The sequence below is a fragment of the Prosopis cineraria genome, unplaced genomic scaffold, assembly GCF_029017545.1.
Source record: "Prosopis cineraria cultivar Desert tree isolate PC_DT_omini unplaced genomic scaffold, ASM2901754v1 PC2, whole genome shotgun sequence".
Taxonomy (NCBI): domain Eukaryota; kingdom Viridiplantae; phylum Streptophyta; class Magnoliopsida; order Fabales; family Fabaceae; genus Prosopis; species Prosopis cineraria.
Window position 1 is genome coordinate 15274011 of NW_026555333.1, and position 12003 is coordinate 15286013.

Genomic DNA, 12003 nt, shown 5'->3' on the forward strand with positions numbered 1-12003 from the left:
AACATGAGTAGGAAAAAAGTTAGAAAATCTCTCCTAAATGATAGTAAAGAGACTGAAAATATTAAGTAATATCTACCATAGATTAACTCGAGTAGTAACGATTGATGGATTGATAATAGAAATTTAAGATTTGAATACTTTTGATGTAACCAAGAAAAATAATAAATGTTAATAAGAATAATTATTTTTTTAACTAATGTTATTTTTATTAACGCTTTTTATTAATTATTAATGTTATAAAATAATTAATGTTTTTTATTAATTATTTTTAAAAATAGTAGAGAGATTTAAATGCTTTCGATGTAACCAAGAAAAATATTTTGTGTTAATAAAAATATGAAAAAATGCATCAACAAGGTCTTAAGTTTTACTTAATTTTGAATTAGAATACTGCAGTTTATTTTATTTAATTGAGTCTTTATAATTTGATCAATTAAATTTTTTAATTCTTAAAGGTTAAAGTCCTTAATTTTTTTTAAAAAAATAAAATCAAGAACTTTTATATTTTTATTATATGATTATATAAATTTAATATTAATTAAATACTTTTTATAACTCAAAGTTTATATAATTATTTTTTATGCACTGAGTTTAAATAAAAAATAATAAAATTGTAAACAAGGTATTAAATTAAATTTTTTTGTAAATTCCAAGATTATTTTTGTTTTATAAAATTTTATACTTCATTATTAATTTTAAACTTTAGGGGTTAACATATATAATAAATTAAACTATAAAGGTTTGATTAAAACAAAATAAACTACAAGGATCTAATTTAAAATTTAACAAAACTATAAAGACTTGCAGATTAATTTTTTCTAAAAATATTAAGTTCTCATTTTTTTTTCCTGGGTCACCTCTTCAAATTTTTTTTGGATTTAGGAGATTCTATTTATTTCGGTTTAGAAGAAAAAGGAAGGACCAAAGTCTTTACATAATCATCCAGTACAAGCTCTTCTTCATCTTCTTAACATTTTTTTGAAGGTACTACAAACTACTCCATGGGATTGTTACCTAGAAGTGACATTGTCATTTTCTTCTGCTGAGGTACCTATTGCTTTCAAATCAATTCCCCACCACTCACTCTTTAGAGGAGGCTTGAATATTGAAATAAACTGTATAAGTTTCATCTCTGAAGGAGTATAATGGCTCCAAAAGATAGTTCCTCTTTGCTCCTTTAGCCAGAAAACTGATAGGATTATACCTGCTTAGTCCCTCTCTTGCTATGAAGCTAGCAGCTTGCTTGAAATTAGTATGAGACTTAGACTTGCATTTGAGCTTCACAATTGCACCAGAGCCGCTACTACACACAAAGCAACCCTTTTTGCTTTCTGATTCTAATGATATAGTTCCCTTTTGTTCATCCAATCCTTTTACTACATTGAAAACACTAGAGACCCCACCATTGGAAGAATGATCCACAATGACATTACTATTTTCTGCTCCTTGGTGCTTCAAGAGCATTCCAGGAAGATCAAATGGTTCCAACATCACTGATTCACCAATAATAGAATCCTCTCCAATTGTTGAAGACCTTTTTGAGGAGGATTCACTAGAGATAAGTCTAAAGGTTGCATGAGGAGCCAATGCAGTTCCAGGTTTAGGTGATTTTATCATCTTAAGAGATTGATCTGAGTTGGTCAAAACAAAAGTTGAGCCAGAAAGGTCTTGAGAAAAAGTTACTAGGTGACTATTGTAACTTGCAGGGATTGGAGTAATCCAGTCATCAATGGATGCATTTGAACTAACTGTAATGTTCCAATCACCATTGGTATGACCAGCAAGAAGATATGGACCATAAAGAATTGCTTGAATAGAAGCATATTTTGACCTGTCATCTGATTTCAATTCAGAAAACATAATGAGTAATAAGAAAAAAAAAATTCTTTTCTTGAAAGTGATAATAGTGACTGGCATACATGCATTAGTACCTTTTATAGCCTCAGTTCTAAGAGTAATGGGCAATTGAAGGGTCAACTTGTCACTGGCACTCCACTTTTGTGTGATTGACAGAAAGTTTCCTAAATGTGCACGAGATAAAATGAAGAGTTCAATAAATAAAAAGACAAAATGTGACAGTAATATGTTGATTTAAGAAACATGTGCTTGAAATTATAGGGATAAAAGAAATTTTGTTGAGACAGACTTCTTATTCCCGTGTTTTTTCTGAGAGATTCTAGATGAAGAGTTCTAGTACCAGGAGATAACATAGATAGGGTGTCAGAATTTAGTATTGCCTTGGCATTGTCCAAACGAGTCCACACTGGTATCCGGAAGTTCAATGTGGAAGAAGAACCAGATCCCTGCAAAAGTGAACATTTCAATGTATACCCCATCAATTGTCATTCAGCCAATTCGTTTAGCAATTTAAAAAAAAATAAATAAAATAAGGGCAAACTACTGCATGTCTGTGTCAAGTCGAGAGAAATTTTTGGCATCATATATGGATCTTATCTATTAGGGCAATATTAAATATAAAATATATATCTGTTATTACATAGGGGGAAATTAATTGGAGGTCAAAATTCTAATGGACTGATAACTGATTCATGCAAAAGCAAGTATCATTTGTAAAATTGAGTGGTTAACAATTCTTGTTATTGACTAAATCTACAGGGCTGAAATATGATAGTAGCAATCTGTTTTCAGAAATCATATTCCAAAATTGTTTGTCAAGCTTAAGGTAATTGTTGGTAAAATTATAAATGATCATAATTAATAATTGGCATGGCATAAATAACACAATACAAATGTAATAGGTACCTTAGTAGGAGAAAATGTAAATGTCACTCGTAGATAAGGATCCATTGAAGTAGTAGGAACCACAGTCTGATTAAGCATGAGATACTCAGATTTCCAATTAAAAGAGCTTGATATATACTGGATTATGTAAAGAGTTGGATCCTTCCCTTCTTGTTCAAAATAAATAGAGTCTCCTAACTTTGAGAATGATTCAATGCCTGAACATTGACCACAGAAAAAAGACAGCGGAGAATATAAGAGCATGTAAGTTTGAGTTGTGTATATATTGTAGTTTGATACAATTTGAATTATTTAATAAACAAAACATATGAATACCTGTTCCATAGCAGCACCAAAAAGATTCAAACTTTGTTCCCCAACCGCGTTCAGATTTAGCCTTTGAAGCCCCAGGGCCTAGTGGCAGCATATAAACCATCACTCCGGGTTCTCTACCTCTTTGAATACTCAATACACCATTTGTTAAGGCACGCTCATAATAATCTGCATATGTTATTTCCTTGGTCCATCTAAATAGGTGCCTTGAAACCTAAGAAATGAATTAAGTGTAGTTAATTTTTCATTTCTGATGTAATGAAAACTTTTATTATGCAACAACTCATAATTTGTATGCTTTCAACATGTTATAAGTTGTATACTTTCAACATGTTATAAGTTGTGCATGACTCTTCAGTCTCTGGTGTATTCAGGTAATCTGCCATTCTCTTTGGATCATGCCTACAAAAAAGTTGAAGCAGATGAGCATGAAGGAATCAGCAAGTAACTGCTTAACAAGAAGGAACACAACACTTCCTACTTATTGTCCCTGTAGGAAATTGATGTTCAAATGGATGATTTTAAGTTCATTATATGGACGAAATGAAACTAAAAATAATCATTTCTCATTATTTACCACCACTCTGTAACTGATGTCCCTCCAGTTGCATAACTGTGAGAAGAGTTAATAAGGTCCATAAAGAATGTGCCAATTTCCTATCATAGCAAAAGGCAAGAATAGAGTTAGTGAGAAACTTGAGACCATCACACATTAAACTATAAGAATGAACGCATAAAATTAGTGGGTTTTAAATGTTAATTATTTTCAAGTTTGGGCACAAGGTGAAAGCTTTTTTCTCCCCCAAAAAAGTATTGTTCGCAATATTTTTATTAGAGCACAATGATATCACTCAATCCATGTTGTCAACCCGCCTAGTAAGATAAGCCTTGTAGTAGTTGTTTTTTGTAGTTGCATTAGATAGTTGCAAGAAGAAAATGTCACAAGTAAATTCTATATATGAATAATATAATCAAAATAGATAATTAATTAAATATATAAGTTTTTTAGGGCAACGAATAATAAACAACCATAGCTCCTTTTATGTTATCATTTATATGAAGCAGTTTACCTTATAAAGTGGATCACCAGTGACCTCATAACGCATTTGGGATCCAACAACAATTGGAATATGTGTATTAGCATGAAAATCAGAAATATCATTAGCCTGTATTGGGGAAAAAGAAACAGAGAATTTTAAAACCCTTGGGCTTTGTATTTTGTAACGTGAAGTAATATAAAATCATGATGCTGACATTGCAACATCCTGAAAGCTAAGAGACATAACAAAAGATATGATAATGTAGACTTAGAAGGCAAGACTGTTATATACAGCATAAATAATTTATTTAATTTGCAAGACACTTTTGTGTGTGTGGGAGATCAAATTTGATGAGAAATTTCCAGCCACTGAATGTTTGGGTATTACGTAAGGCCATAAATACAGTTTAAATTCAGAGAAAACCTATATAATAAAGAAATTAATATAATCACTACCAGGCCATAAACTGGGTTTAAATTCAGAGAAAACCTATATGATAAAGAAATTAATATAATCACTACCTGCACCGCAAGCAAACCTAAAAAGCATGGCTTGTCAAAAAGGTGAGCCAACAATAAATGCTTTGGATCTCCCTGCATAGGTTAATTAACAAGACAGATTCTCAGAATTGAATTTAATAAGAGCGAGTATTGGGAATTATGAGTTATAATTCTGAATCTATGTATCTCAAGGTACCTATACTTGTATCAGTCAAGGAAAGAGGTGAAAAACATCATACCAGCAAATGAAACAAGAAGATAGTTAATTGCTAACCTACCGTAATGCTATATAATTTGTAAAGGACATCATTCATTCCTCCAGTTTCCTCATTCATTGATTGATAGTGTCTACTTATAGTGAACTTTGAAATCACATTTTGCACCCGGCTGTAAAAGTACTCAACCATCCATTTCAGCATTTTTAAAGCATGAGGATCTCCAGCAACAGTATGTTGATCTAACAGGCCAGCCATTATCTGTCAAACTTTTCTAGCTTAATTAAATCCCACAACATTAAGCCAAATATGCTCAAAAACAAGTTTCAAACATACCTTGTGAATGGTGTAATATGGGGCCCACACAGGCTTAAGTTCTTCCAAGTGATCAAAATACAGAGATGGAAATGCAGAGAGATATCCTGTACCAAGTTTTTTCTGGCAGACAGAAAGATTGGCAACAAGAGCAGCCATTTTCTCCTTCAGACTATCATTGTGTGTGCTGGCCCACATCAAAGCTGATGCACTCAAGTAATGTCCTTCCAAATGTGAAGAGAAACAAGAAATTATATCAAACACTCTTCCTTCTCATTTCTTTAATTATCTATGAAGAAATCAACCTGAGAAACACTGCATATGACTGATTGAAAACAAGAACTTGATATGATGAAACAGAAGTTAAGATTTTGAATCAAACAAACCAACCAACAAAATGGCCTCGAAGTTCAATTTTTGGGTCTTCCCAACCCCCATAAGGCTTGCCAGGAGTGGGTAAACCAGCCGTCTTCCTGAAGCTCCAGAGCAAGCTATCCACATCTAACATTAACAGATACTCCAAATTTGTGAGCTGAGCTCGAGCATGGATTGATGAGTGGGGATGCAACCTCACATCATGCAGTGAAACCTCTTTGAGATGCCCTTGAGGTGGTGTGAGCGAACCCAGATTCTTGATTTTTCTGTACATGATTGCCCAATCATGCTGCTCTTGTTCTTCTTTCAGTAACTTTCTGGGCAATAAACTTTCCCAAACTGAGTCATCTGTTGGGGTTAGATGATAATGAGACATTAACTCAGCCTTCCATGTCTGGTTTTTTGATGTTAATAACTTGTAACGCAAGGTGTGAGACTGAGTAGCCTTGTTGGTGCATGCTTTAAGAGCAGCAGTGATAGAACAAGAATAAAGCAAGAGGATCAGAAGAAAGGAATAGAGAAGACAAATATTCATCCTAAAAAGCAGAAATATGAACAAAGGAGATGTGAGAAAAAGAGGAATGGTTCAGAGGACGAGAGGCATGTGAAGAGGGTAATAAGGTATGTATAATGTGCGGAGGCAAAGGAAAATGAAAATATAAATGGTAGGAGGAGAATAAGAGGAAACCCACCCCCTCCCCCCAAAAAAAAAAGAGGGTTAAACAGATAAAGGTTGAATGGGATAACAGATAAGGTTCACATTACCGACAATACATTATCAATGTATATTATAAATTCATAATTGAAAGCCAAAATCTCCAGCACTATGCTTTTATTACTTGCATCATTTTTTAATCTATTGAATTTTTCCTGCATTTGTTTTATTAAGTACAAAAATTAAGGGCAATTTCACCCTTAAATTATAGGTTCAAAAGCATTTAAGACTCTAAATTCATTTTTAATATAATGTTCCATTTGAATTTTTGAAAACAGTGTAATGTTTACCATTGATAATAGTTAACTTTGACTATTAGTAGATAAAAAATGACCCAAAAATTACAAGAAATAACTAATAATTTTTTTTTCTCATTCTTTAATTTTTTATATCCTCTTATGTTATTTTTTGATCAACTAATGGTTAAAGTTAACTTTTATTACCAATAAGGGTGGTATTACATTATTTTTAAAAGTTGAAGGATAACTTTACACTAAAAACGAGTTTAAGGTCTCAAATGTTTTGGCACCTATAATTTAGGGGTCAAATTGTCATTTGACTCTTTTAAAAATAATGCATTTAATAATGACAAATTGAGAATTTGTTTTCGACAACATCAATAATTTAACTACCTTTTGTTTTGTTCTAGTGAAATAATTAGAAGTATCTGATAAAAAGAAAAAAGTTAGAAGTAACTTATAAATAAAATAAAAAAAATACAATTCTAGAATTTTTATGTTAGATATAAATCCTGTGTACAGTGTAGATTTTAAGATGAGTTGGCTATATAGACTATGACTCTTGTGTTCAGTGTAGATTCTAAGGTGAGTTGGTTATGATTCAAATCAGAAACTGATTTTTGGAGTCAAGTAAATGCAAAGAGAAAATATTATGATTATATAGAAATTTAGTGATGTGCAAGTTATGAGGAAGGATATAGAAACTTGATTATATAGATGAAGAAAAGATGAGACTGGATTACCGAAGCAATACGTGGCAATTGGAGATTGTAATCACTAATCCCACATGAATTGAAGAAAGAAGATAAATGGGTGACACAAATGAAGAAAGTATCCGACATGAAAGGGGAAACTATTGAAGAGGATGATCATGCACAATGATGAGATATTATACATGCATTGAAGAAACCGTTAAGACCATCCTCTTGAAACCCATTCAAGACAAATGACCGTGTATAGCTCAAGTTGCATGGTTCAGAAGATGTCATTACTTCTTGACATAGATTTTTTTTTAAAATTTATATATTTAATCTTATATATTTAACATGTTGACATGTACATTTTTCATATAAAGTTAAGTACTTACTCTCTTTGTCTCTATATATAAATTATTTTTAATCGAATCTTGTGTATCAATAAAAGTTTGTTATCTAGTTAAACTCACATAAAAACACAATAATTTTTCAGTTTTATCCCTAATAATATCATAATTACTATCATGATGGTGGTAGAAAAAACATACAATTAATAATTTATTTCATTTTTTAAAATAAATTAAAAATTGTCTAATTACTCAAAAATATCATTGACATCCCTTATATTTAGGGATAAAATAAACTTTTAGAAAACATCTTATATATAAGGATGGAGGGAGTAAGTTTTAACTTTTTTTTAACTAATTTTGCTTCATATAGCTATTTGATTGGATGATATAAGAGCATTGTTAAGCTCAATTGAAAATAGTTCTCTAGAAGGCATTTTTTTTTTATATTGAAGTGAACTTGAATTCAAACCTCATGTTTAAATGGCTAAAACCTCTTTCACTAGAACCAACGAAGTGCTGATTTTTTTTATTATGTTTTCCTTTCATTATGTTTCCAGTGAAATTCTCAACCATTTAGATCAAATGGTATAGATTAATCCAACAGTCTAGAATTGCAAGGGCTCCTTCACTAAAAAGAGAGAAGGCATTTCCAATTTTATCTGGATTTGTATGGTAATTTATAAAGAATAATGATAAAATATCATATAGGCAAAACTATGCTTTTATAGTTATTTAACCTCATCACACAAGATTTTATTATGATCCTTTAATTTTATAAAATGTGTTTTTAAGTTTTCTAATCCTGACAAAGTTAGTTTCATTAATAAAAAATGTTAATATTAAACTTTTAAATGTTAACAACAGCATTATCAAATGTTAACATATTATATTTAATTTTTTTTATTACTTACTGATATTTTCTTATTGGAGGCAATTATGTGGCGCAGTTAGTTATTAAATGTAGATACCTTTTTTGACAAAAATTCAAGCCTTTTGATTCACCAAAGTTACAAGAGATTAGCTCATTCTATTAAACCTACTATTATTGTTATTAAGTTTAATTTTTTAAAATAATAAGGATTAAGTACCAGGGCATTGATTTTTTTATTTTTAAAGGAAATTTTGAAAACACGTACAGTGGCACTTTTCTTGAGCCAAAAACAATGTCGTGGAGACACAGGAGCGTTTTACCAATAAAACGCTTCCGTAGAATTTTTATTTTAAAAGATTATTTATTTCCCTTACCCCCCCCCCTCCCTCCTTTTCATTGCCTTTGCCTCTGACCCTACGTCCTCTCCGGATCTGTGTTTAAGATCTGATTATTCTGCCTTCGAAGCCCTATCGTGCATCCATTCTAGATCCATCGTGTATCTCTCAAGATGAACGTGGCCACAAAGTTTTTAATAAGAAAATGGAACCAGATCTAGCGGTCGTCGCTCATCCAAAGCTTGCCACTCGTCCGAAACTTATCTTCGTCTGAAGGTCGTTGCTCGTCACAAACTTTCTTAGAAGCTCCGAAGCCTTCTTTTCTTCTAATTCTAATTTCATGCTTTTGTTGCCTCATTCATGCTATTGTAACCAATAGGAGCTTGCTTTGGCCTCGAAGTAGAAAATAATCAATTTGATCTATCCCCTTTCTTCGCCCATTTCCTCTCGTTCTTTATCCGAATCGAAAGGAACTCACTAGGTCTCACACTTGAGCACGAGTTACTCTTTTGTGTAACGATCTTCAATGAATCCGCAAAGGCTCGATGTCCATGAACGACTATCTTACTAGAATGAAATCCATATCAGATAACTTGCATCTCGCTAGTTGCTCTCTTTCCTCTAATGATCTTACCTCATAGGTGCTTGCGGGTCTTTATGCAGACTATAATCCTATTACATATCAATTACTTGAGAAAGCTGAGTTAAGCTGGGTAGAACTACAAGCTGCACTCTTGATGTTCGAAGCACGACCTCAACAACTAAATGAACTCAGCAACCTTGACTTGGGCTCCCACTCTATTAACCTTGTAGCACATGACCACCATCAACGTGCACCCTCTCGTGGTGGCGGCCATCGCGGCAGTCGTGGTAATCTAGGTAATCGTGGTCATGGCTGAACTCCTCCAGGCGCTAACAAAGTTGAGTGTCAACTATGTCGCAGGTTTGGCTATTTTGAAACCACTTGTTACTATCAGTATGATCGGTTGTTTACTGGAGACTCAAGGCAAGATCCTCCTTATCACTCTGCATTCATCGTAACATTTGAGATAGTAGATGATGATGATTGGTACCTTGATAGCTGTGCTACTGCACATGTGACTAATAATCAGGATCAACTTGAAAACTCACCCTTACTCTGATAAGTCTCCACTCTATGTTGGCAATAGTGACATACTAGCCGTCTCTCATACTGGTTCTGCAGGAATATTAATGAATAATGGTGAAAAGCTAAAACTAAAGGATATACTACATGCTCCTCATGTGTTAAAGAACCTTGGAAGATTGCGAATGACAATGATGTCTTTGTTGAATTTCATGCTACTCTTTATTTTGTGAAGGAAGAGAGGACAATAATATTACTTCAAGCAACACCTGAAGGAGGAGGAGGACTCTAAGTTAATTCCCACAATGGCAACAAAAAGGATGCCCCCAAATTACAGTAGTAGCTTTTAGAATAATAGTAGTCATACTTATTCTTTTATTGTTCAAAATAAGTCAACCTCAAGTGAGGAACTTGAAATATGGCACAGGCATCTAGGACATCCATCTTTTGGTGTTTTGGCTAAGGTTTTGCATGGTTGTAATCTTCACATTTCTAGAGGCAATAAAGGTTTTTTTTTTTTTTTTTGGTGGGTGAGGCTTGAAATTTGGAAAAATGAAAAATTTGCCATTCAATAAATCTGAATCTCATGCATTGAATCTACTCGATCTTGTTCATTCTAATGTATGGAGACCATCTCTCTACAAACGGTTTTTCGCTATTATGTTCATTTTATTGATGATTTTAGTATATTTACCGAGATTTATCCACTGAAGCATAAAAGTGATGTGAAGATGGCCTATGTTCAGTTCAAAAATATGGCATAAACCATGTTCGAACGTAAAACTAAGGCCCTCATGCTCCTGTTCTTGCAGCCCAATCACCATTTCAGGCTCTTTTTCGCAAAAACCCGTCCTATCATAGCCTCAAGGTCTTTGGATGTGAGTGCTATTCATGCCTCGAGCCATTTAATAAACACAAACTTGATTTTCACACTAATAGATGTGTCTTTCTTGGATACAGTTGATTACACAAAGGCTTCAAATGCCTCTCTGCAAATGAAAGAATCTTCATCTCACGGCATGTAGTTTTCAATGAACATGATTTTCCTTTCAAATTTGGCCTTTTACATCAAGCTCAGCCCACTGAGATTCGGACCTTTAGTCCTACAATGTTTCCTACTGATCTGTCCATAGCAAGGTGTAGCACTCCTTAATCCACAAACTGTGACTCTCGAGTTTGTGATAGTCTTGGGCCAATTGACACTACCGAACCTACTTCTAACGATTTATTTGTAATTCAATTTGATGATGCATCTAATTCCTCCATCGCGGTGCCTTCTTTGTTGAGTCCTTCTCCCATGCTTCTTGAGACTACTTATTCACCATCTTGTGATCGTTCTCAACCCATAGTCACCACATGGTGACTCGATCTAAAAGTCGTATTTTTAAGCCCAAGCATCCTTTTTATCGGTGTCATCTCGCGTGACCCTACAGAACCAACGAATGTTGCTGATGCATTAAAGTGACCAGGCTGGTATGCTGCTATGCAGTAAGTTTGATGCTCTCATTTGAAATGGTACGTTGGAACTTGTTCCTCGGAGACCCAACCAGAAGATTGTTGGTTGTGGATGGGTCTTCAAAAAGAAATACCATGTAGATGGCTCTCCCGATCATAACTAGTCGCAAAGGGGTTCCAACAAGATGCTCTCATTAAAATATCCTATAATTTAAAGAATAATAATTTTTGTTTAAAAAATCACAAGAATTAAATAAAAAGTCACAACTTATCAATAACGGTAAAATAATCTTTTTAATTTAAAATTTATTAATGTAAGAGTTCCTAAAAACTTTAATAAAATTATAGCATTTTGAAAGATCAGATTATCATTTATATAATTTGAAAGATTTTATTATTATTTTCCTTTTGATAATTCTCAATTGAATTCAAATTCTCTTGATAATACCACATAAATTTAAAAGACCCATTAATTAATTAATTCATTATTATTTATATTTTTGTAGCGTTATATTTTAAGTAAAAAATTAATTTTTTATTTGAAATTTTATTGGTCATTACAGTATTGTTATTTATTCATTTTTACTTTTACTCCCTCTGTTTCAAATTATAAGATATTTTTAGATAAAATTTACATATCAATAAATTTCATTAAATACACTTAACAATTTTACTTTTTCAAAATAAAAATATAAAATTTCAAAAATGCCTTTCATTT

General features: G+C 32.6%; 1 protein-coding gene across 2 annotated transcripts; it reads right to left on the reverse strand.

Moving 5' to 3' along the window:
• Positions 1–877: 877 nt before the first annotated feature.
• On the reverse strand, positions 878–6135 carry LOC129303518 (uncharacterized). 2 transcript variants are annotated; one of them, XM_054942893.1, is made up of 12 exons: positions 5536–6135; positions 5167–5369; positions 4894–5091; positions 4637–4708; positions 4146–4241; positions 3653–3732; positions 3399–3477; positions 3079–3289; positions 2764–2960; positions 2198–2303; positions 1932–2021; positions 878–1838 (listed from the first exon to the last, which is right to left on the reverse strand). In XM_054942893.1, the coding sequence occupies exons 1-12, from the start codon at positions 6053–6055 to the stop codon at positions 1081–1083; spliced, it is 2610 nt and encodes an 869-aa protein (XP_054798868.1). In that variant the 5' UTR covers positions 6056–6135; the 3' UTR covers positions 878–1080. The 2 variants fall into 2 exon arrangements, with proteins under 2 accessions (XP_054798868.1, XP_054798869.1); XM_054942894.1 differs by lacking the exon at positions 4146–4241.
• Positions 6136–12003: the final 5868 nt, after the last annotated feature.

Excerpts from the sequence above, each read along its gene's own strand:
- LOC129303518 (XM_054942893.1), bottom strand. The coding sequence starts at position 6,055 with ATGAATATTTGTCTTCTCTATTCCTTTCTTCTGATCCTCTTGCTTTAT. Across the intron at positions 5,370-5,535 it reads ACTTCGAGGCCATTTTGTTG|GACATTACTTGAGTGCATCA; the intron begins GTTGGTTTGTTT and ends CACATTTGGAAG. Across the intron at positions 2,022-2,197 it reads CCTATCTATGTTATCTCCTG|GAAACTTTCTGTCAATCACA; the intron begins GTACTAGAACTC and ends GTGCACATTTAG.